The sequence below is a fragment of the Borostomias antarcticus genome, assembly GCF_949987555.1.
Source record: "Borostomias antarcticus genome assembly, chromosome: 2".
Taxonomy (NCBI): Eukaryota; Metazoa; Chordata; class Actinopteri; order Stomiiformes; family Stomiidae; genus Borostomias; species Borostomias antarcticus.
Genome location: NC_140235.1, coordinates 8,676,689 through 8,700,484, shown reverse-complemented (window position 1 = coordinate 8,700,484; position 23,796 = coordinate 8,676,689). Strand labels below are relative to the sequence as shown.

General features: G+C 46.4%; 1 protein-coding gene across 2 annotated transcripts; it reads left to right on the top strand.

Moving 5' to 3' along the window:
• Positions 1-2,433: 2,433 nt before the first annotated feature.
• On the top strand, positions 2,434-23,698 carry ift88 (intraflagellar transport 88 homolog; the record flags this gene model as incomplete). 2 transcript variants are annotated; one of them, XM_084461466.1, is made up of 24 exons in its annotated part: positions 2,434-2,517; positions 2,645-2,707; positions 2,854-2,913; positions 3,365-3,418; positions 3,645-3,708; positions 3,823-3,892; positions 3,985-4,075; positions 4,306-4,410; positions 4,564-4,666; positions 4,888-5,234; positions 5,523-5,593; positions 5,671-5,757; positions 5,938-6,040; positions 7,579-7,665; positions 7,910-8,096; positions 10,110-10,218; positions 10,442-10,592; positions 11,210-11,325; positions 11,467-11,519; positions 11,626-11,691; positions 12,021-12,127; positions 14,208-14,268; positions 22,858-22,971; positions 23,357-23,698. In XM_084461466.1, the coding sequence occupies 24 exons, from the start codon at positions 2,434-2,436 to the stop codon at positions 23,476-23,478; spliced, it is 2,475 nt and encodes an 824-aa protein (XP_084317592.1). In that variant the 3' UTR covers positions 23,479-23,698. The 2 variants fall into 2 exon arrangements, with proteins under 2 accessions (XP_084317592.1, XP_084317591.1); XM_084461465.1 differs by having other exon boundaries at positions 4,306-4,666.
• Positions 23,699-23,796: the final 98 nt, after the last annotated feature.

Sequence of the window (23,796 nt, the reverse complement as noted above, 5' to 3'; positions counted from 1 at the left end):
GGCCAAAGAGTATGGAATGCCAAGAGGGAAAAATCCATTAATCTCCCTGCTATGGAACGAAAATGCCAAGCTGCCGCCATTTTGGACTGTTAAGTTGATTGCTCAACCTGTGCTGCACTGTTAGCTGTCAATAGGGCTTGGGAAAATGTAGTCCCAGACACGACCATCTTGTTTCTACACAGGTGTATCTATTTGTCTGATTGGCTCTACTGCATAGAATCCTATGCAATCAGACGAATAGATACACCTGTGTAGAAAAAAAGATGGTTGTGTCTGGGACTACATTTTCCCAAGCCCTGTCATGCACTCACTTTTTCATGTTGACACTGATTTACTGAATAATAAATCATCAGGAATTCCCACTATTATGATAACTCTTTTTTGATTTTATCTTGATGAAAATATACAATTAAATCTGCACAAATACAAGTTACTCATTCTATATAGACGGATACAGCTACATCCACACAGGTTTACAAAAGGTTAACTTGACACAAGGTTTTCCCTTTTTTTCACTGAATTTAATTTCATGTTTATACCCATTACAAGCTATAACTCGGCTAGATTAGCCATCTTCAGTAATACCAAGGAGCTGTGTCTGGGAGGTAGGATGGGAGCAGCATACGGCCTGTGATCAGCATTAGCTAGCTAACTATACTGTCCATACACTAGAAGACTTTGATAAAACTTTTAAAAGATTTAAAAAAAAAAAAAGTCATCTGACACCCTCTCACATCTAAAGAATTTAAAAAGATTTTTAAGTCACAGACTAGGATTCTGCAAATCACCTATTGGTTGTTGATAATGGTCACATCATTGAACCATACAATTTGCATAAAACAAGACAGACTCGAAGCCAGAATCGAGTTTTAAGACCACCTTAAACCTAACCAGTGTGATCACATGAGCGCGCAGCAACTCCAGCAAGACTCTCAAGATTTTATTCCGACTTTGGAATTTTGTCTGAGACTTTGAAATCGGGGGGAAAGTCGGTAGGTGTAAGGCGGGCATTAGCACTGACAGGTCCAGTAAACGTCAATTTCTACACTTTTGTGAACATGTTTAACAAACAATTACCTGTCAGAATCTTTGGGGAACCAGTGAAAGGCGAGCTCTGGACATGTACTCTGATAGTTCTGACAATTTATTGCACTGGTTTCGTTTTTCCAGGCGTTTTTTCTGCAGCTGATTAGGGTCTTCATGTTTATCTGACTGGATGAATTCGGCAGCAGATAACCGTGTCCATAATGGCGGAAACGCTATATGAACACCCTCTTCAGGCGGGTGCCAAAAACCACAGAAGCATCCCCTCTTGGCATTCCATACTCTTTGCCTCGGCTAGGTAGGAACGCCTCTGTCATATGGCTAGTCACGCTGGACGTAGGGGCGTGATTGTATGGCGCCCCAAAAGGCTCAAAACAATAACGAGTTATGAATAGTCAAGAAATGGTATGCAATCCATAGTAGCAAATAGTGACTAGAAATTATGAATAGATAAAATAGTGAGACAGGGCTTTGACTAGAGGCACGTACAAAAGGTTATTTCACACATAGCGGAAAGCAGTTTTTTGCAACTAGCCTTACCAAATATATACACTCCTTTTTTATTTGCTTACAAGATTGTAACTATATTCAAATATATATATGTTCCTTTTCTGTTTTTTGTTTTTTTTAACCCTTTTTTGTATCCAAATACAGTAATGTGCCGGGAATGTTATTGTTTTCCTGTGAGATTTTGTATATTTCTTGTTGTTCTTAAATAAATGCTATAAAATAAATATTAAAAAAAACACCCCCCCCTACCTTCAGGCCATGGCCAAACCCTATACACAATAAATAAATACATTTCTATTAATACATCCATGATACATTTGCAACGAGCTTCCTGCATTAGCGTATCCTAGCAACCATATTAGTCATTTTATCCAATTGCAATGCCTAAAATAAATGATGGACGTGTATCTGACCAACCGGGTGCTTGGAAAAAATACTTTACCGCCCAGTTTGCCAATGTTTCTGAAATGACAACAAACCTAGCCATTATCACACAACTTGCAGCAAACTAACAGGGGGTTTATTTGGTAACCCTGTTATTCACACCTATTTAGCTTTTGCAATCCGAAAGTTTTGCTCGTATGTACAGTATGTAGTCGGCGTTTACTTGCAAGCTAGCTAGCTGAGGTTTAGCTAGCTATCACATTACTAATGCCATGTAGCCAAGCTAGCATAACATTCTAACGCTAGCTAGCTAGCTCTGGTCCAAATATGGATAGGGTCTTTGAGCTGGTTATCTTGGTAACGAGTTACAGTAGCTACTGTAGCTAGAGAGATGTTGGCTGTAGCTAGCTAAGTTAGCTGTAGCTGGCTACCAGCCAGCTAGATTAAATGAATTGAAACTTGTTTAAATTATTTTAAATAGATTTGCTGGGCGCAATGGAGCATGTTCATCTTGCTGGCGAGGAGGAGGATGACTTGTACTCTGGCTACAATGACTACAATCCAACTTTTGACTCCGAGGTAAATATGATAGCTAGCTAACTGTGTTTTAGCTGCCTTTACGAGACCTTCTGTTATTGGTGTGTCAAGATTCATATAAGATAGGGTTGAAAGTAGTCTAATATTAGTAATATCCTGTTTCTTAAAGGAGCTTGACAATGATGCTGGTTTCCAGCAAGCAGTGAGGACAAGTCATGGGAGACGACCACCAGTGAGTAATGTCACTGTCATGTAACATTTACAATACAGTGCAGTCCAGACTAGCCAAACAGCTGTGTGACTCTTCTCGTGTGGTTGTATAATGCGCCATCACTAACATGCCTTGCTGTTGATGAAATACATTCATGCATTATTCAGATGACTGCGAAGTTTCCTGGCACTGCTATTGGAGGACGGCCTTTGGGGACATCTTTTGGAGTAAGTTAATGAATTATATAAAATACTGTAATAAAATCCAGGTGTACATTTAATCTGTAAATGGGGATCTGGCCCCAAATACATCACATTATCATTCATGTTAATTGCTAATGGATTTGAGCATGTTTGATATTTCAAAATGTCAGGTTGAGAGCAGATTTGGCAGTGAGAGCAGGTTTCTGAAGGTGAGAGGAACAAGGATCCAAGATGGTCCAAGAGATTAAACACTCAATAGTCTGAGGTTAGGTGTCTCTAACTCAAGGTGATTTGGAAAAACAAAACCCTTTACCAGATAAATTATTACAGGCTTTTGATGTCTAAATACGCACTTTTCATGTTCTAATGAACATATTAGACAGTGGAGAAAGGCTTTCCATATGGGTGTTGCTTCATTGAATCTCTCAGTGTTTAACACAGCTGTGATGTTGTTGTCCTGTGTGGTGCGTTGCAGTCCAGGATTCCCATGGCCTCATCGATGGGCAGACCCATGACAGGAGCTGTACAGGTGATTCATCAGGAGGTTGATAAGTGACCGTATGGTCTGCTTCTGTAAACGGATGTTCATTAGTTTGATATCTTATGTTATTCGTGTACTTGGCTTGAGTGTTCTATCTCTGTGATCAGTGAAATGTCGGGGGAGTTGTGAAGCTCATCTGTGTGTGTGTGTGTTTGTGTGTTTGTGTGTGTGTGTGTGTGTGTGTGTGTGTGTGTGTGATGTGTGTGTGTGGCAGGACGGAGCAGCCAGGCCCATGACAGCAGTCAGAGCAGCAGGCTACACATCCGCCATGACTAGAGGTGCACTGAGACTACTGCTACTGGCACAGACCAGCAGAATAGCACACTATGCACAGCAGCATGCAGTATAGTACAGGTGTGCAAGTACAGATCTAGTCATTTTTTAATTTTCAGGTTCAACATTTGATCCACTAGGCCAGTCCAAAGGACCTGCTCCTCCATTGGAGACCAAAAATGAGGACACGTAAGTTGTCATTTTAATATCTGTTTAGCTTCTTGTTCAATGTTATAAATATGACGCTGCCTGATGATAGAAGTGATGAGCGTGTTCCTCAGGCTGGAGGAGAAGATTAAGATCCTGGAGAAGAAGGTGAATGATCTGATCGAGGACAGCTGCCTGGCTCACGGCCGGGGAGACCTGCAGCTGGTGAGGCTCTACTGGGCAGACAATGTGTGTGTGATGTCTGACCTGTAACCGTGTGTGTGTGCGTGTGTGTGTGTGTGTGTGTGTGTGTGTGTGGGATGTCTGACCTGTAACCGTGTGTGTGTGTGTGTGTGTGTGTGTGTGTGATGTCTGACCTGTAACCATGTGTGTGTGTAATGTCTGGCCTGCTGTAACTGTGTGTGTGTGTGTGTGTGTGTGTGTGACTCCTCCAGTCTCTGGAGAAAGCCAAAGAAGCCGGGAGGAAGGAGAGAGCGCTGGTGAGACAGAGAGAGCAGTCGGGCAGCGCTGACCACATCAGCCTGGACCTCACCTACTCTGTGAGTCACACATCTGCCCCCACCTGTTTCTCTAAGCTCCGCCCTACTGTGACCTCACCTGCGGTTGTAACTCTAGTATACGTAATATGTGTCTATATATTTCTGCAGGTTTGCAGTAGATCGTTCCCTGCTGATGCTTCTGTTTGTGTCCAGGTCCTGTTCAACGTAGCGAACCAGTATAGTAATAACGACATGTACCCAGAGGCCCTGAACACATACCAGGTCATCGTGAGGAACAAGATGTTCAGTAATGCAGGTGGGCGTGATGGTGATCAACGTGGTCATCACTGTGTCCTGTATAATCCACCCTGACATGCTAACCTGCTAAATAGCTGTTAGCCTACATACCAGCATCACCTGTAGCCATACCTGCTTCCTTATTCACAAGCACTCAGTCGCTGCTGACACTGGACTACTGCTGAGGCTGCAGAGAATCTCCCAAATCTCCTCCTTCCATCCTTCCTTTTCTCTTCCCAGGAAGGCTAAAAGTCAACATGGCCAACATCTACTTTAAGCAGAAGAACTACCTCAAGGCCATCAAGTTCTACCGCATGGCCCTGGACCAGATCGGCAGCCAGCACAAGGAGATGAAGATCAAGATCATGCAGAACATCGGCGTGGTCTTCATCCGCATGGGCCAGTACACCAACGCCATCACCTCCTTCGAGCACATCATGAGCGAGAGCCCCAACATCAGGACGGGCTTCAACCTCATCCTGTGCTACTACGCCATCGGAGACAGAGAGAAGATGAAGAAGGCCTTCCAGAGTCTCATCTGTGTTCCTCTGGGCATCGACGACGAGGACAAGTACATCCCTCACAACGTGAGCAGTGCTCTCATATCAGCATACAGTCATGATGGAACTGCCCCTCTCTAGTGTCACTGTACCTGCTCCAGCAACTGGTTTGTCCTTCTGTCATCCAGCGATTGTGTCCATTGACCGTCCCCTTTCACTTCACATGTCTCCCCTCCCGTTCATGCATGCTAAATCCTGAGGACACTAGTGTGTAGAATAGTCGTGTGGTGTGACCTGCCCTAAGAACTCTAGTGTGTAGAGTCACTCTAGTGTGTAGAGTCATGGTGTGACCTGTTCCCACTGTGTGGCCCATAGGATGACGCCCACGCCAACCTGGTGATCGAGGCCATCAAGAACGACAAGCTGCACCAGATGGAGAGAGAAAGGTAACACATCTCACTCTGTTTTGTGTGTGTGTATTTTTTATCTACATGCTCTGAAGGTTCCCTCTCTCCCTCCATAGAAAAGCACTGGCTGAGAAGTTCATCATGACGTCAGCCAAGCTCATCGCTCCGGCCATCGAGACGTCGTTTGCGGCTGGGTTTGACTGGTGAGTGACGTCACACCTGAACAGGAGAGCAGCCTGTGCTCCAGCCAGATAGCTAGGATGCTAACTAGCTGAGTCTGCTGCGCAGTAGGGGAGGCAGGGAGGCTGCTGGGTAACAGGGCGCCCCCTGCTGGAGCGATGCGGTAATGTTCCTAGTGCTACTCTGCACGCTTGTTCCTGCAGGTGTGTGGACATGGTGAAGAGCTCCCAGCTGTACGTGGAGCTGGCCAACGATCTGGAGATCAACAAGGCCATCGGCTACCTCCGACAGAGGGACTTCAATCAGGTGAGCCCAAGCGTGGTGCCACATGCAGTACGAGGTGTTTTTCAGCCTTTCTCTCCATCATGTCTGTTCTCGGTTCTGTCGCTTGGCTGTGTCGTCCATGTTCATGCCACTTTCCCCCTGTGGCTGTTTCAACACACAAACGGGTTTCCTCTTTATTTACTCCCTCCATTTTGTCTGTTCGCCTCTTCTTCTCTCCACGTGCATGGCTTCTCAGTCTGAGGTATGTGTGTCCTTTGTGTGTCTGTTTCTATTCAGTGTGTTTATTTTGTACTGAGAATGTTGCAAGTGACCTTTCATACAATGTAGGAAACATGAATCAGTGTTTGAGCATCACTAGTATGATTGCGTGGTTGTGTTTTTGTGCGGTTGTGTTTTTGTGCGGTTGTGTTTTTGTGTGGTTGTGTGATTGTGCGGTTGTGTTTTTGTGCGGTTGTGTTTTTGTGCGGTTGTGTTTTTGTGCGGTTGTGTTTTTGTGTGGTTGTGTGATTGTGCGGTTGTGTTTTTGTGCGGTTGTGTTTTTGCACGGTTGTGTTTTTGTGCGGTTGTGTTTTTGTGCGGGTGTGTGATTGTGCGGTAGTGTTTTTGTGTGGTTGTGTGATTGTGCGGTTGTGTTTTTGTGCGGTTGTGTTTTTGTGCGGTTGTGTTTTTGTGCGGTTGTGTTTTTGTGTGGTTGTGTGATTGTGCGGTTGTGTTTTTGTGCGGTTGTGTTTTTGCACGGTTGTGTTTTTGTGCGGTTGTGTTTTTGTGCGGGTGTGTGATTGTGCGGTAGTGTTTTTGTGCGGTTGTGATTTTGTGCGGATGTGTTTTTGTGCGGGTGTGTTTTTGTACGGTTGTGATTTTGTGTGGTTATGTTTTTGTGCGGTTGTGTTTTTGTGCAGTTGTGATTATGCCGTTGTGTTTTTGTGCGGTTGTGTTTTTGTGCGGTTGTGTGATTGTGCGGAACAGTGTTTTTGTGCGGCTGTGTTTTTGCACGGTTGTTTTTGTGCGGTTGTGTTTTTGTGCGGTTGTGATTATGCCATTGTGTATTTGTGCGGTTGTGCGGTTGTGTGATTGTGCGGTTGTGTTTTTGCGCGGTTGTGTTTTTGTGCGGTTGTGTTTTGTGCGGTTGTGATTTTTTGCGGTTGTGTTTTTGTGCGGTTGTGTTTTTGTGCGGTTGTGTGGTTGTGCGGTTGTGTTTTTGCGTGGTTGTGTTTTTGCACGGTTGTGTTTTTGCGCGGTTGTGTTTTTGTGCAGTTGTGTTTTTGTGCGGTTGTGATTATGCCGTTGTGTTTTTGTGCGGTTGTGTTTTTGTGCGGTTGTGTTTTGTGCGGTTGTGTGATTTTGCAGTTGTGTTTTTGTGCGGTTGTGTTTTTGTGCGGTTGTGATTTTGTGCGGTTGTGATTTTGTGCGGTTGTGTTTTTGTGCGGTTGTGTTTTTGTGCGGTTTTGTGATTGTCATTGTGTTTTTGTGTGGTTGTGTTCTTGTGCGGTTGTGTTTGTGCGGTTGTGTTTTTGTGCGGTTGTGTGATTATTCCGTTGTGTTTTTGTGCGGTTGTGTAGGCTGTGGAGACTCTGAAGACGTTTGAGAAGAAAGACAGCAGAGTGAAGAGCGCCGCAGCCACCAACCTGTCCTTCTTATTCTTCCTGGTACAGTAACCCTCTGAGGAATATATCCATATCACTTACATATTCACTGAAAACAAAATGTTTTTCAAAGAAATGAGAGCTCCCCATGTTGCTCACTGGAGCTGAATAATGTACAGTATCAACTGATTGTGAATGAATACTGAACAAGGCCTGTGACTGAACCAGAGATTGATGTAGAAACACAGTAAGATATGGTTTGTACTTTTGCCTAAAGCCAGCGTGCTGACCTGCCCTGTGCCCTCAGGAGAAGGACTACGAGCAGGCCGACCGCTACGCAGACCTGGCCATGACGGCCGACCGCTACAACCCCGCCGCGCTCATTAACAAGGGCAACACGGTGTTCGTGAAGCAGGACTATGAAAAGGCTGCGGAGTTCTTCAAAGAAGCCCTGAGAAACGACTCTTCCTGCACCGAGGCCCTCTACAACCTGGGTACCCCGTCCTCTCCTGAACCCTAACCTTAACACTAACCCTAACCCTCTACAACCTGGGTACCCCGTCCTCTCCTGAACCCTAACCTTAACACTAACTCCTAACCCTCTACAACCTGGGTACCCCGTCCTCTCCTGAACCCTAACCTTAACACTAACCCTAACCCTCTACAACCTGGGTACCCTGTCCTCTCCTGAACCTTAACCTTAACGCTAACCCTCTACAACCTGGGTACCCTGTCCTCTCCTGAACCTTAACCTTAACACTAACCCTAACCCTCTACAACCTGGGTACCCCATCCTCTCCTGAACCCTAACCTTAACACTAACCTCTAACACTAACCCTAACCCTCTACAACCTGGGTACCCCATACTCTACTGAACCCTAACCTTAACACTAACCCCTAACACTAACCCTAACCCTCTACAACCTGGGTACCCCATACTCTACTGAACCTTAACACTAACCCCTAACCCTCTACAACATGGGTACCCCGTCCTCTACTGAGCCCTAACCTTAACACCAAACCTAACCCCTAATCCTCTACAGCCCAGGTACACCCCCACTCTGAACCCTAACCCAGTGTTAAAGGAGTAGTAGAGGGAAAATGCATGTTTAGCCCTGTTTTAAGGTTACTTATGATCATATACAATGGTTCAGATCAAAACATTGACAAAACTAGCACTTTTGAGAAAGTCTGATAATTGCTCTACCACTGTTATGGTCATACAATGGATGTGGGTGAGCACCTTGAAAAATCATTCAAAAAACATGTTAAACTCTCAACGTTTTGATCTGAACCATTGTATATGATCATAAGTAACCTTAAAACAGGGCTAAACATGCATTTTCCCTTTACTACTCCTTTAAGGGCTAGTGTTAAGGTTACAGTGGACAGTCTTGAATTTTTTTGAAGTGATGTCAACATCACCCTCTAGCCTAGATACCAAAACTTCAGAAGTGGGTGGGTACCCTGAAAACCAGTTTGACATTGACATACAAAATCCCAATGTCCAGAGGACATCCTCCCTTATAAAATATGAAAAGACTGGTACGCCTAATCAGGTGCAGTAGGATGGCTAATTGTGCATGCCTGTGTGAATTTCAGTTGGTGACCACTGGACTGAGATGGAAAGGGCATTTGGAAAGCACATTTAGAAAGATTCTCGACACTTAACAAAAGTTATTTTTTAGAGTTATTTCACATAAATGGGCTGGATAGATATGGTTTTCAGCTCTGGGATATTTATATTTGCCTAAGGGTTAGGGTTAGCCTAGTGTGCTAACAAACTAGCTAGCCATCTGCTTACATCGAAGTTGGCTTATATCTCGCCCAAATGCCCTGAAGTCATGCATTTAAGGCTCCAGTATGTAATTGTCGTACTACGATCTATCTAGAAGCTGGATACGAGTGAAAACTCTATCTGCAAGGGTTAGTTCAGTATCACGGTAAGTTTGTGGGTTTGGGTACGCCGTAGAAAAACACTCCTGTTGCTGATTGAATCTCTGCACGCACGGACGCTTTGAAGTGGGGCGCAGGTGTGGGTGGCCAAGCCTCTATAGAGGAGGCATCCTCAGCTCCATGCTGCTTATAGAAGGACTGTAGCAGCTAAACAGTAGTCCATTAAGATGCGTCTTTCACAGAGGATCTCATTCAATGATCCCTCTCGGCTTATCATCGCAATATAGAGATATTATAATGTTTAAAATCTCACACATCTTAGCAGCCTTAAGTCTAAGCCATGAAGAAGCAACCGTTGTATCTTGCGTAGTTATATTTATGTCTTTTATTAAAAGGTTATGATTCAAAGAATCAGTTTTAAAACTTTTTGAAAGTCTTGCCATGATATACTGTACTGTAGGCTAAAGTATGAGGTGGCATATATATTTGAATCAGAGCATTTAATAATGAGATTTGCCAGTGTCCCCCAGACCCTCAAGTCATCTAATCCAGTGTTCCCTGCTGCTGTGATTGTGGGTCCGGCTCTCCTGGTGGCCCCTCCCCTTCCCCAGGTCTGACCTATAAGAGGCTGGCTCGCCTGGAGGAGGCTCTGGACTGCTTCCTGAAGCTCCACGCCATCCTGAGGAACAGCGCCCAGGTCATGTACCAGCTGGCCAGCCTGTATCCTCCTCACAGCTCTGATCAGGGACTATCAGCATCTGTTGCTATGCATCTAGTGTGTGTTTACGTGTCTGTGTGTGTGTGTGTGTGTGTGTGTGTGTGTGTGTGTGGTGTGTGTGTGTGTATGGTGCGTGTGTGTGTATGGTGTGTGTGTGGTGCGTTTGTGTGTGTGTGTGTGTGTGTGTGTGTGTGTGTGTGTGTGTGGTCCTTGACGGCTGCTCAGATACGAGATGTTGGAGGACCCCCACCAGGCCGTGGAGTGGCTGATGCAGCTGGTCAGCGTGACGCCGACAGACCCCCATGTTTTGGCCAAGCTGGGCGAGCTGTACGACAGCGAGGGGGACAAGTCCCAGGCCTTCCAGTACTACTACGAGGTACCCACACCGCCGGCCGCAGTGGGACCATGCACACCGCAGGGCTAGAGGAGGATGGAGAAGGCAGTACTTTGTTCAGAAAACACACACACACAGACACAGACAGTGGATATCTGATTGTATGTATGTTTGCGGGGCGGCTGTAGCTCAGGAGGTAGAGTGGGTCGTCTAATGATCGTAGGGTCGGCGGTTCGAATCCCGGCTCCTCCTGACGACATGTTAAAGTGTCCTTGAGCAAGACACTGAACTCCAAATTTCTCCCAATGAGCAGGCTAGCACCATGCCTGGCAGCTGCCGTCATTGGTGGGTGTATGTTTGTGTGAATGGGTGAATGAGAGGCCTTCATTGTAAAGCGCTATGTAAGTGCAGTCCATTTACCAGATGTCTGTATTGGATATCACACTATCCTAAATCCCAACAACAGATACCCTTGCAGTGACTTCCAGTGTTGGGAGTATTATAAAGTAGTGCGTTAGTGTAATTCCACTACTTTTGGCGGTAACTAGTAATGTAACGAAATACTAGTAGAATTAAAATAACACAGGTGAAGGCGGTGCAGGTTTTGTCAGTGGCTGGTCTCCTTGAACCTTCTCATCCGCTCTCCTCTCCTGTCTTAGTCCTTCAGATACTTCCCCTCCAACATTGAGGTGATCGAGTGGCTGGGGGCCTACTACATCGACACCCAGTTCTGTGAGAAGGCCATCCAGTACTTCGAGAGAGCCACGCTCATCCAGTACGTCAGTCAAGTCCAGCTTAATTTATATACAGTAGCACCTTTAAAAGCAGCCGTAGTTGACCACCATGCAAGGACAGTGTTGATGTGTGTTCTGCCTGTGTGTGTGTGTGTGTGACCCAGTTCTCCTGTGCTCCTCAGGCCCACCCAGGTCAAATGGCAGCTGATGGTGGCCAGCTGCTACCGGAGGAGTGGTGAGACCCCGTTGAGATCCCAGTCTGGCCTGGGCCATGTGAACATTCAACACAACACAGCCTGATTCAATAGGAGACCAAAAGATACTAATCGCTCATTTTGCAGGGAACTACCAGAAATCTCTGGAGACGTACAAAGACATCCATCGAAAGTTTCCAGAAAACGTTGAATGTAATGAACCTTGTTCTCTTGTATTGCTCCCAACATTACTGGGATTAATCTAACTTATAATGATGTGTTCTAAAGGCGTGTAGAAGTTCTGACGTCTGTCCGTCTGTCCGTCTGTCTGTCCGTCTGCCTGCCTGCCTGCCTGCCTGTCTGTCTGTCTGTCTGTCTGTCTGTTTGTCTGTCTGTGTCTGTCTGTCTGTCTGTCTGTCTGTCTGTCTGTCTGTCTGTCTGTCTGTCTGTCTGTCTGTCCGTCTGTCCGTCTGTCCGTCTGTCCGTCTGTCCGTTTGTCCGCCTGTCCGTCCGCCTGCCTGTCCGTCCGTCTGTCCACCCAGGCCTTCGTTTCCTGGTGAGGCTGTGTACAGACATTGGGCTGAAGGAGGTGCAGGACTATGCTACCAAGCTGAAGAAGGTGGAGAAGATGAAGGAGATCAGAGAACAGGTACTCCTCCTCCTCCTCCTCCCTCCTTCTTCCCTCTGTCACAGCAGGCCGTTGGAGGCGTCCGCCAGCCCTGGCGTCACCGAGGTGTTCCTGTAGGATGAGGACCAGCGTCCCAGACAGACAGACAGACGCTGAGCAGCCAGGCAGGCAGGCAGGCAGGCAGACAGACAGGCAGACAGGCAGACAGGCAGGCAGACAGGCAGACAGGCAGGCAGACAGACAGGCAGACAGGCAGACAGGCAGACAGGCAGGCAGGCAGACAGGCAGACAGGCAGACAGGCAGGCAGGCAGACAGGCAGACAGGCAGGCAGGCAGGCAGACAGACAGACAGGCAGGCAGGCAGGCAGGCAGGCAGGCAGGCAGACAGGCGCTGAGCAGCCAGGACTAGATGAGAAGCAGCTGCTCCTCAGTCAGCGCTGAGATGTTGTTGGACCAGAGGGTTCTGCTGGTCCTGCTCTGCTCTCTGGCACAGACCCGTGTGATGTCAACACCAGCTCAGTATCTGGAGGCTTGCATGCTTGTCTCTGGTACTGTTTAACTACCATAGAAACAGTGTTAGGAGGGTTACTTTCCAAATGGATTCTGTTACAGGTTATTGATTACCTGTTTAAAATTGCAATCAGTAACATCCAAAGGGTTACTCAATCTCAGTAACATAATATGATTCATTTCCATTACTTTTGAATTACCTTTCATTTAAGGTCATATATTGAAATAAGGCATGAATCAACAACATTTTCAAAGAAAAGACTTTAGGTTTCCTGCTTCACAGTTGGCAAAGCAACAGCATAAGATTGAGAGTGTTGGTGCGCGGCAGAGGGAGACACTGAGAAACCCTAAAGCTAGCAAGCAAGCTAATCCTGCCTGTCCAGCAGCTAATATTAGCTAAGTTAACCGACCTGTAGCAAGATCTATCCAGTTCAGCTAGCCTGATTGCAAACAGAATTGTCAACTCGTTACACTCCATTGAGAACTTAAAGAATCAGAAAACCTTTGGATCCAGGCTCTGGACCCCAATTCAGCAGCATTGCTTTGCATTTTGGCAGCAGTAAAACTGACATAATACTGCCTCACCATCATCATCATCATCATCATCATCCCCAACTAGGTAACTTGTGTTTCCTCCAAATGCTTCTTTAGATTGGATGTTGAATCCTTTGAAGATGATGACATCTGAGTGCTGGCAAACACAACTTGCACCGCAAAGTGACATTATTTCCATGTTCAGCCTCAGAAATAAAATCCTCACAAAATGTCCAGATGGTGAATGCCTTCTTATCTTAAGGCATGCTTGATAATGCTGTCTGCAATGTGACTCTTGCTGGTACTGTAGGTTTTGTGTAATTTGGTTGCGTAATACTGGTACATGTAATGTGTTCCTCCCCAGCGCTGCACACAGACCAGCAGGCTGTCAGAGTACTGTATAATGGAGGGGCTTGTGAGGGTCTCTAACCAACCCTGTTCTCTGTCTGGTCCAGAGGGGGAAGTCCTATAACCAACCCTGTTCTCTGTCTGGTCCAGAGGGGGAAGTCCTATAACCAACCCTGTTCTCTGTCTGGTCCAGAGGGTGAAGTCCTATAACCAACCCTGTTCTCTGTCTGGTCCAGAGGGGGAAGTCCTATAACCAACCCTGTTCTCTGTCTGGTCCAGAGGGTGAAGTCCTATAACCAACCCTGTTCTCTGTCTGGTCCAGAGGGTGAAGTCCTATAACCAACCCTGTTCTCTGTCTGGTCCAGAGGGTGAAGTCCTATAACTAACCCTGTTCTCTGTCTGGTCCAGAGGGTGAAGTCCTATAACTAACCCTGTTCTCTGTCTGGTCCAGAGGGTGAAGTCCTATAACCAACCCTGTTCTCTGTCTGGTCCAGAGGGTGAAGTCCTATAACCAACCCTGTTCTCTGTCTGGTCCAGAGGGTGAAGTCCTATAACCAACCCTGTTCTCTGTCTGGTCCAGAGGGGGAAGTCCTATAACCAACCCTGTTCTCTGTCTGGTCCAGAGGGTGAAGTCCTATAACCAACCCTGTTCTCTGTCTGGTCCAGAGGGTGAAGTCCTATAACCAACCCTGTTCTCTGTCTGGTCCAGAGGGTGAAGTCCGGCCGGGAGGGCAGCGCCCGGGGTCGCAGAGAGGGCAGCGCCAGTAGTGGTGAGTAATCTGGCCCAGAAACACAGAGCCAGGTCTCTACTTCTGACAGGAATGATCACTGTGTGGTTCTGCCCAAGTGGACCTCTGTTCAGTATGGTTCTGCCCAAGTGGACCTCTGTTCAGTATGGTTCTGCCCAAGTGGACCTCTGTTCAGACAGAAGGAGATACTCAGTCTTTCAGTCATCTTTTCTCCCCCGTCTGTTGGTGTGTTGTCCTGGACGCAAGATTACTTTTCGCAACCCAGTTTAGCAAGAACACCAATCAATCAATCAATCAAAGCTTTATTTGTATAGCGCATTTCATACCCAGAGGCAACACAATGTGCTTTACAGAGAACAAGGGAGGTGGGCATACGACCCACCCCTACATATTCCAGACTGAAGCAAAAGCCAGTATCACCCGGGGGCCAGATAAGTGAGCTGTAAAAATTCTTCCCTCACCCCTCTCAACAAGGCGATCGAGCAAGCTCCTGGAGTATGTTTGTCTACCGGCTAAGAACATTTATAAAGCAATACATTACATTAAATTACATTTCAGAGTAAGAGAGGCTAAAAAAGCATCATAGGAGAGACATGGCAAATACTGGTGTGTGTTTGCTATAGCCCAGGCCTAAAACCGGAAGTGGGCTGGTGTATGTCTGTGTACGTGTGTGTGTGTGTTAACTAGATGCTACGACATCCACAGCAGACACGGGGGTATCTATCGGACTCAGGGTGGTCTGCTGGTGACAGTGGGGCATCCACTGGACCTGGTTAGAAGGTAGGAGGGAGAGAGAGAGGCACTAGGGGAGGCAGAAAACGGTTAGTAGCACACTGAGCCATTGAAGCAACACAGCTGTCAGAACAGAACAAGCCTGTTTCAGGGTAACCAGCTTCTGTACACTACTTGATATACATACAGTGCATAGCAGGATAAATACCAATGTATACAGAGGATTCACAGGTAGGTTTGAGGCTGCCTTTCTGTGTCTCAAGGTCCTGGCTAGTGATTGTAGGCTAGGTCGAAAAGGTACGTCTTGAGATCTCTGTTTCGGCCCTTCGAAATTAAGATCTGAGTCAAGTATGACACCTAGGTTTTAAGCCTGGCAATTGGTGTCAATTTCCAGAGTTTTTAAGTGTGCTGATAGTTTCTCTCTTTCAGCGTTTTCTCCAATGATCAGTACTTCTGTTTTGTCCTGGTTTAGTTGGAGGAAATTGTGACATCCATACATTTATATCCGTAATACACTTGACAAGGCAGTCAACCAAGTTGTAGTTACTGGGTGTTACAGAAATACAGAGTTGGGTATCATCTGCGTAGCTATGGTAGCTAATGTTGTGCCTCGTGATGACACTGCCAAGGGGCAGCATGTACAGGCTGAAGAGTAGAGGTCCTAGGATCGATCCTTGGGGCACCCTACAGGTCATAGGGATCTTTCCTGAGCTATGTTCACCGAGGGCAACGAAGAAATCACGACCGGTTAGATAGGTTCTAAGCCAATGGACTGGACCAGAGAGACCAACCCACTTCTCCAGTCTTTCGATGAGGATTGCATGATCTATAGTATCAAAGGCTGCACTCAGGTCCAGGAGGACGAGTTAGAGCTTAGGGTTAAGGTTAGAGTTAGGGTGAGGGTCAGGTGTAGGTGTAGGGTTAAGGTTAGGGGTTAGGGTCTTCCTTAACCCTAAACTCAATGGTGTTATCGCTAAACTGGGTTGCGAAACGCGTAGATGTGTTCTGGACAGGGGGAATGCCCAACCCTGTCCGCACGGCCAGCGTTATGACCATCCTCCTACATAGTTAGTGTTAGTCAGAGTAGTGTCTCTGTGTAGAGATGGTGCTAGGGTTAGGAGTGAGCTACAACAGAAAACTGGGCGTACGATCTTTTCAGCGCAAAGCTCGGCATTGATCAATTTGGACGTGAGTGGAGGTTACGATCAAATCCCACGTGAAGTCTCAGCTCATGTAGCAAGTTTGAGAATGATCACTTAAAATATGTAGCCTAACCTATAGCAAAATATTATATTTTTCAAAGCCTCAACTATATGTTACATAAATAGATATTTTCCAATTGTTTGCAATTAATAATAATAATAACTTTAATTTATATAGCGCCTTTCATGAAACCTAAGGTCGCTTTACATCAGAGCAATAAACAGAGACAACAACAACAACAACAACAACAACAACAACAAACAAAAACAAACACCAACAACAAGAACAACCAATCTAGCTGCCAAGGCCTGGGTGAACAAGTGTGTTTTCAGTGCAGACATGAAACTGTCCAGTGTTGGCGCCTGGCGAATCTCCATGGGGAGAGAGTTCCACACAATTAATGGGATAAACCATTTTTTGGTGTAAGATTAATTTCTCTTTCATTTTAAGATACCCTACTTGTTATTCTACAGTATGGTTACTGGTGATATAATTACAGTACAAGCAATCAAAATGTACAAATTAAAAGCAATGTGTAGGCTAACGGATTTACAGTGTGGTGGGTTAGATGCTTATTCAGTCACTTATTTAAACAAGAGCTCTGACAGTCATCAAATCTCGCAGATCGGGCTCTGAAGAAGACATCTACGTGCCCATCCTACGGATTAGGCCCTATGCTAGCTGAAAGAGGTTTATGGGATAAAATTCACACAGGTCTTAGCTCTAATTTGAGATTTTGTTTCTTTGTAATTTATTGTCACAATAAATCCTCAAATTGACAGCTATTCGTGGGCAATGGTTTTTACAGTATAAAATACACAATTAAACATGTATGCTGCCCAGCTCACATGCTGTCCCACAGTATGTGTGAATGAGTGAATTTACATTAATTTTCCAATAGCGTCTTTCAGTTGACTGATTATTGGATGGATTTGTAAGACGAGAGAGTGTTTTCCAGGAGCGCGGGGATCTGTTCATGGAGTGATGAGAGGCTGTTGGACGAGTGATTGGTGAAATGTTCTTAGTGATGAGTGGCTGTTGGACGAGTGGCTGGTGAAATGCTCTTGGCCATATTACACATCTCTCTGTCTCCACTACAGGGGCAAGGCCAGAATATGTAGGGACGTGATATTTAAATAACTATTGTTTTCAGCTGCCACATTTATCAACGCCCGATCACTTGTACACTATAATTGGCGAGATATGAAGGTTCATGAATCACACGTGAACAGAGATATGAAGGTTCATGAATCACACGTGAACGCTGTCGTTCATCATCTCTGCACTCGGATCTGCGCAGGTTTCTATTTTCATTGATCAATGAGGGCCAGTGTCTGTACAGATACAGTAGTGTTAGTCAGAGTTAGTCTCTCTGTGTAGAGATAGTGTTAGTCAGAGTTAGTCTCTCTGTGTAGAGATAGTGTTAGTCAGAGTTAGTCTGTGTAGAGATAGTGTTAGTCAGTCTCTGTAGAGATGGTGTTAGTCAGAGTTAGTCTCTGTGTAGAGATAGTGTTAGTCAGTTAGTCTCTGTAGAGATAGTGTTAGTCAGTTAGCCTGTCTATAGAGATAGTGTTAGTCAGAGTTAGTCTGTCTGTGTAGAGATGGTGTTAGTCAGAGTTAGTCTGTCTGTGTAGAGATGGTTGCCGATTTAAATCTGTACCCCTCATACACTTTCAGATTTCTGTGCCAAATTGCCACTCCGACTACCCCCAACTAGTGCAGACTGCTGCTGACTAGGACAGACTCGGCAGGATTGTGAATCGTGTACAAAATCGGGCAGAATATTTTGTAGTGTATCCTCAGCTTTAGTCAGAGTTAATCTCTCTGTGTAGAGATAGTGTTAGTCAGAGTTAGTCTCTCTGTGTAGAGATGGTGTTAGTCAGAGTTAGTCTCTCTGTGGAGAGATAGTTAGTCAGAGTTAGTCTCTCTGTGTAGAGATGGTGTTAGTCAGAGTTAGTCTCTCTGTGTAGAGACAGTGTTAGTCAGAGTTAGTCTCTGTCTAGAGATAGTGTTAGTCAGTTAGTCTGTCTGTGTAGAGATAGTGTTAGTCAGTTAGTCTCTGTGTAGAGATAGTGTTAGTTAGTCTGTCTGTGTAGAGATAGTTAGTCAGAGTTAGTCTCTCTGTGTAGAGATAGTGTTAGTCAGAGTTAGTCTCTCTGTGTAGAGATAGTGTTAGTCAGAGTTAGTCTCTCTGTGTACAGATAGTGTTAGTCAGTTAGTCTGTCTGTGTAGAGATAATGTTAGTCAGAGTTGGTCTCTCTGTGTATAGATGGTGTTAGTCAGAGTTAGTCTCTGTGTAGAGATAGTGTTAGTCAGAGTTTGTCTCTCTGTGTACAGATAGTGTTGGTCAGTTAGTCTGTCTGTGTAGAGATAATGTTAGTCAGAGTTAGTCTCTCTGTGTAGAGATAGTGTTAGTCAGTTAGTCTGTATGTGTAGAGATAGTGTTAGTCAGAGTTAGTCTCTCTGTGTAGAGATAGTGTTAGTCAGAGTTAGTCTCTCTGTGTAGAGATAGTGTTAGTCAGAGTTAGTCTCTGTATAGAGATAGTGTTAGTTAGTTAGTCTGTCTGTCTGTGTAGAGATAGTGTTAGTCAGAGTTAGTCTCTCTGTATAGAGATAGTGTTAGTTAGTTAGTCTCTCTGTGTAGAGATAGTGTTAGTCAGAGTTAGTCTCTCTGTATAGAGATAGTGTTAGTTAGTTAGTCTCTCTGTGTAGAGATAGTGTTGGTCAGTTACTGTCTGTGTAGAGATAGTGTTAGTCAGTTGGTCTGTCTGTGTAGAGATAGTGTTAGTCAGTTAGTCTCTCTGTGTAGAGATAGTGTTAGTCAGAGTTAGTCTCTCTGTGTAGAGATAGAGTAGGGGTAGTATCTGTAGAATTAAGTCAGAGTAGTGTCTCTATGTAGAGTTAGTTAGTCAGAGTAGTGTCTCTGGCTGTAGTCTCTCTCTAATGATGAGCAGCTGTGGGATCCCTGTCCTGTTTTGTAAGGACCGAGGAGCAGAAACACACACACACACACCCCTCTGAATCTGACTATGGAAACAAATGACATCAGCAGCAGGACTCATTGGAGCCAGGCATTTACTGTCAAAGACAACAGCTGAAATATTATATTACAAACGGCGTATGTGCATGCGTGCGTGCGTGTAGTGAGACTGCCGTCTAGACTGGCCTGGTCCCCCCAGAGTAGACTGCCCTGTTACCTGTAGGTGGACATTACTAGTGAAGGCTGGTTATCTCCACTGCTCTATTCTCTAGACAGCTGTGTATTGATGCTGTATCACAACTGTCTCTCCTCTCTGTTTTCTACTGACCCTCAGAGGCGGATATCAAAGCAGGTGAGCAGGACTGGTGAAAAGCTGTCTCTTTGTATGTGATCCACGAACACACACACACACACCCTCTCTCCATGGTCGTCCCGTCCTCTTTTCTATCCTGCTAGCTGTGAACACACACACACACACACACACCCTCTCTCCATGGTCGTCCCGTCCTCTCTTCTATCCTGCTAGCTTTGAACACACACACACACACACACACACACACACACACGGTCGTCCCGTCCTCTCTTCTATCTTGCTAGCTGTGAATACACACACACACACACCCTCTCTCCATGGTCGTCCCGTCCTCTCTTCTTGCTAGCTGTGTCTCTCTCTTCTCTCTGGGCTGTGTGGCCTCCTGTCTCTGGATCTGCTCAGTCTCCTACTGAGAGCAAACACAGGCAGGAGCCAGAGAGAGGTATGCACACCTCTACACACACACACACCCTCAGCTCTCTCAATCTCTCTCACACACACACACACACACACACACTCTCAGCTCTCTCAATCAGGTTTACTGTCAACTCTCAGTAAAGTGACTTGGTGTTAAAACTAATCCAGGTCAGGTCCAGCTGGCTTGTTTCTGTTCAGGACTGGTAGGACGGAAGCTAGTCATGCCACTGAAATAGCTGTGAATTGAAATGACATGAAATAATGTCTGATAAATTAAGATAGGTCTTGTTGCCTGGACACATCAGTTCCAATGCTTCCAATGCTAATCTAGCACAATAAGAGCTGGATAGCCAGTTAGCTCATGAGCTCACAACAACTAGCAGCAGCTTCCATAACATTAATAGCAGTCAGTGGCTAAAGCAGTTACACTGATGATTCCTGTAACTTTAGCTTTTTTGCTGCAATTGGTTCAACAAAGGTAAGGGAGAAAAAGATTGGAGTGAAAGAATGAACGTGTGGAGGTTTGGGGTATATGGAGGGCTAGTTTTGGTGTCCTTCTTCCAGTCCCTAGTGTGGGTTGGGGTTAGAATAAGGGTTGGGGTTTGGACAGGATCTGACCTATAAGTCAAGGGGTAAAGGTCGGAGTGAAAGGATGAACATGTGGACGTTTGGGGTATAGTCCCATAAAGTCATCCCCACCGGGGCCTTGAACCCTTATCTCCCGGGTGGGAGTCCGATGCTTTCACCACTACTCTACTTGTGCAGTGGAGATCGGGGGGTTGATTTTGGTGTCCTGCTTTATTTTGGTGTACTGCCTCTTGTGGTGCCAACAGAGAGATGCAGGCCAACATTCAACGGAGGGAGGGAGGGAGTGATAACTAGTATAACTCTAGGGGGCCAAGTGTGCCCAGTAAGACCAGTAAGGTCTATCCTGCTGTGTTTTAAATGCATGGGTTCTGGAGTTCTGGCCTCTGGAGTTCTGGTCTGGGTTCTGGATTGTGCGCAGAGTGCAGTGCATTCCCCAACTCTCGTGGTCCCACAAATCTTCTCACAAGCTGCTGTTATCTGTGTTCTGCCAAGAACGGCTCCCTCCTGCTACTCTCCCCCTCCAGACAGTGTTTGCTCTGCAAACCTGCCAGGAGAGGAGAGGGGAGGGGAGGGGAGGGGAGGGGAGGGGAGGGGAAGAGAGGAGAGGGGAGAGAGAAGAGGGGAGGAGATGGGAGGGGAGGAGAGGGGTCGAGAGGAGAGAGAGGAGAGGAGAGGGGAGGGGAGGAGAGGGGAGAGAGGAGAGGAGAGGAGTGACTGAGAGCCTCCAGAATCCCAGTTTTCCCTCCTCTGACCGTCTTCCCTGAAAGCCCCAGCATGTAGGGGTATGTGCGCGGGAGTCAGCGCTTTTCGAAAAGGTTGTGACTCCCGAAACTAGGTTTGTGGGACCATGCTGTCGCCCTTTCGGTGCTTGTGCTTTTAGACTGGGCATGGGTCACCTTGTGAACTAAGCGTGCAAGGCTGTCAGATTGGTCAGGAGGCTCCAGCACCGGCGCAGAACGCTGTTGGACTGACTGACTGACTGACTGACTGGCCGACCGACCGACCGACCGACCGACCGACCGACCGAGCGCTGCAGACCGCCGGCCAGGCAGCTGATGGCTGGTCTGTTGATATCTGAGGCGGCGGGGTAGGGGGGCGTTCTCCAGTGGGAAGGGGGGCGTTCTCCAGTGGGAAGGGGGGCGTTCTCCAATGGGAAGGGGGGCGTTCTCCAGTGGAAAGGGGGGCGTTCTCCAGTGGAAAGCCACGTCTCCCGCATAGTTGGGTTTGAGGGGCCTTCAGCAGGACGGAGGAGACACGGAGACGCCCCAGACACGCTGGAGGACTGGGCCTCCTTCTGCTTCCTGTTCTGGTTTCCACGGTTACCTGGAGGCCAGATGTGAGGTGTGGGGGAGTCTCTTGCCTGTCCCCCCAGATCTTTATTTGAGCCTGGGGCCGACACACACACATGCACAAGCACACACACACACACACACACAGAAAGAAATCTTATACCATAAAGAAACCCCTGTATAAGCGCTTTCACACCGCCATACTTTTCCCCCTGAACTACGGCCCTCTGGGGTTACAGTAACTCGCTGTGGGTCTATGGGGGGTCCGTGGAGGACCTTCAACCCCCCCAAAAGACTCAGCTCGTGAGGTATTGTAGTTGCCGGGGAAAAGTACTTTGTGGGTGGGGCAGTAATGCTGAACATTTCTGATTGGCTGAGTAGGGAGCCTACTGGCAAATTTTATTTCAACAGCACCATGTTTGAATTATTTGTGCAAAAAAGCTTCCATGTCTAGCGATCATGCTGATTTTCCAAATTGATTTTCTAAAACTGAATAAATCCCACATGAAACTGCTTTCCTAGTTCAGTATTGTTGTAACTGAGACATCGGATGAGAAAAATATATTTTCCCATAGACGAGGCTTATAAGTCCATGATGAAAACCAAAACACTTGTGTTTACTGCAGAGCATTGCAGGGAACTAAACTGAATAAATACCATATGTGTAAACACGAAACTGCTTTCCTAGTTCAATCTTGTATCTTGACATCTACTGGAAAAAAAAAACATTTTCCCAGTGACAGAAACCCAAGAAAGAGTTATTTTCTCTCTCAACCATCTTGATATAGCAGCTATAAAGCAGTGAGTCTCTGGTCTCCTCTGCGCACGGGGGGGGGGGGAGGGGGGAGATCCCACCCCGCGGTCTCAACGCCATCTACATGAGCACTTCTAGGAATAAAGAGATCCAGGGGATTTTCCCCTGAGGGAACAGTACTGGGGGCTTTCTGGTGGAAAAGTGTCTTGCGACAGACCCCTGTATTAGAACATTACTCTGTTACCATCAGATAACATGCTGGCCAACATGAAGCATCACACTGTGAATTAATCATTGGAGACTTGTGTGTGTGTGTGTTCGTCTTCGTCCTCAGACAGTGGACATAGCAGCCATGGTACCAGTGCCAAGGCGGAGCGTCTGAGTGCCAAGCTGAGGGCACTGCCCGGCACCAACGAGCCCTACGAGGCCAGCAGCCCCAGGGACATCGGTGAGTTCATTACCCCCTCCCCCCAGTATCAGGCCAGCAGCCCTAGGGACATCGGTGAGTCCATTACCCCCCCCCCCCACGACAACCTGGTCACCCCTCCCCTCTCTGACATTACTCATCCTGGAGGTGTTGTGTTTTCCTCTGCTTCTCTCTGACCGTGGTCAACCAATGGTAAGAGACCCAGCGCTAATGTGTAGTCAGAGTTTTAGTGTTAGAGTGAGTGAGTGAGTGAGTGTGTGTGTGTACGTGTGCGTGCCTAGTGATTAGACTGACTCAGAGCAAGATCAATGAACCATTTACTGGTAGATATAGTCACAGGACTAATGTGGTGAAGGACAACTGTTTATTAGAAGATCATCATGACCGCTGTGCTCCTGTGCTGTAGATGCGTCTTACATAGACCCCCTGGGCCCTCAAACGGAGAGACCCAAGACTGCTGCCAAGAAGCGCACTGACGACGACGACTTTGCAGATGAAGAGCTGGGAGACGACCTCCTACCGGAGTAGCTTCAGTCACGCTCCCTACCTTCTCCTCCCATGTGAATATAACTGACTAATGAGCTGAGGAATCCACACATCCACACATTCCAACAGGTCTGCCCAGCTTGCAGAACACCAACACAGCTTGAACGTCAGAGCAAAAGTGATGATTGATTTTCTACTGTATATGAGAGTTTGAAGACATTTTATCACCTGGAAACCTTCTGTGGACATTCCATCATGAGTAACTCCCACTGCACTGTTGCCATACAAGCCTAGTCACACACTTCATTGAATAGTTGATACTTTATTGGTTGTAACCAATGCATTATTTATTGTTAAAAA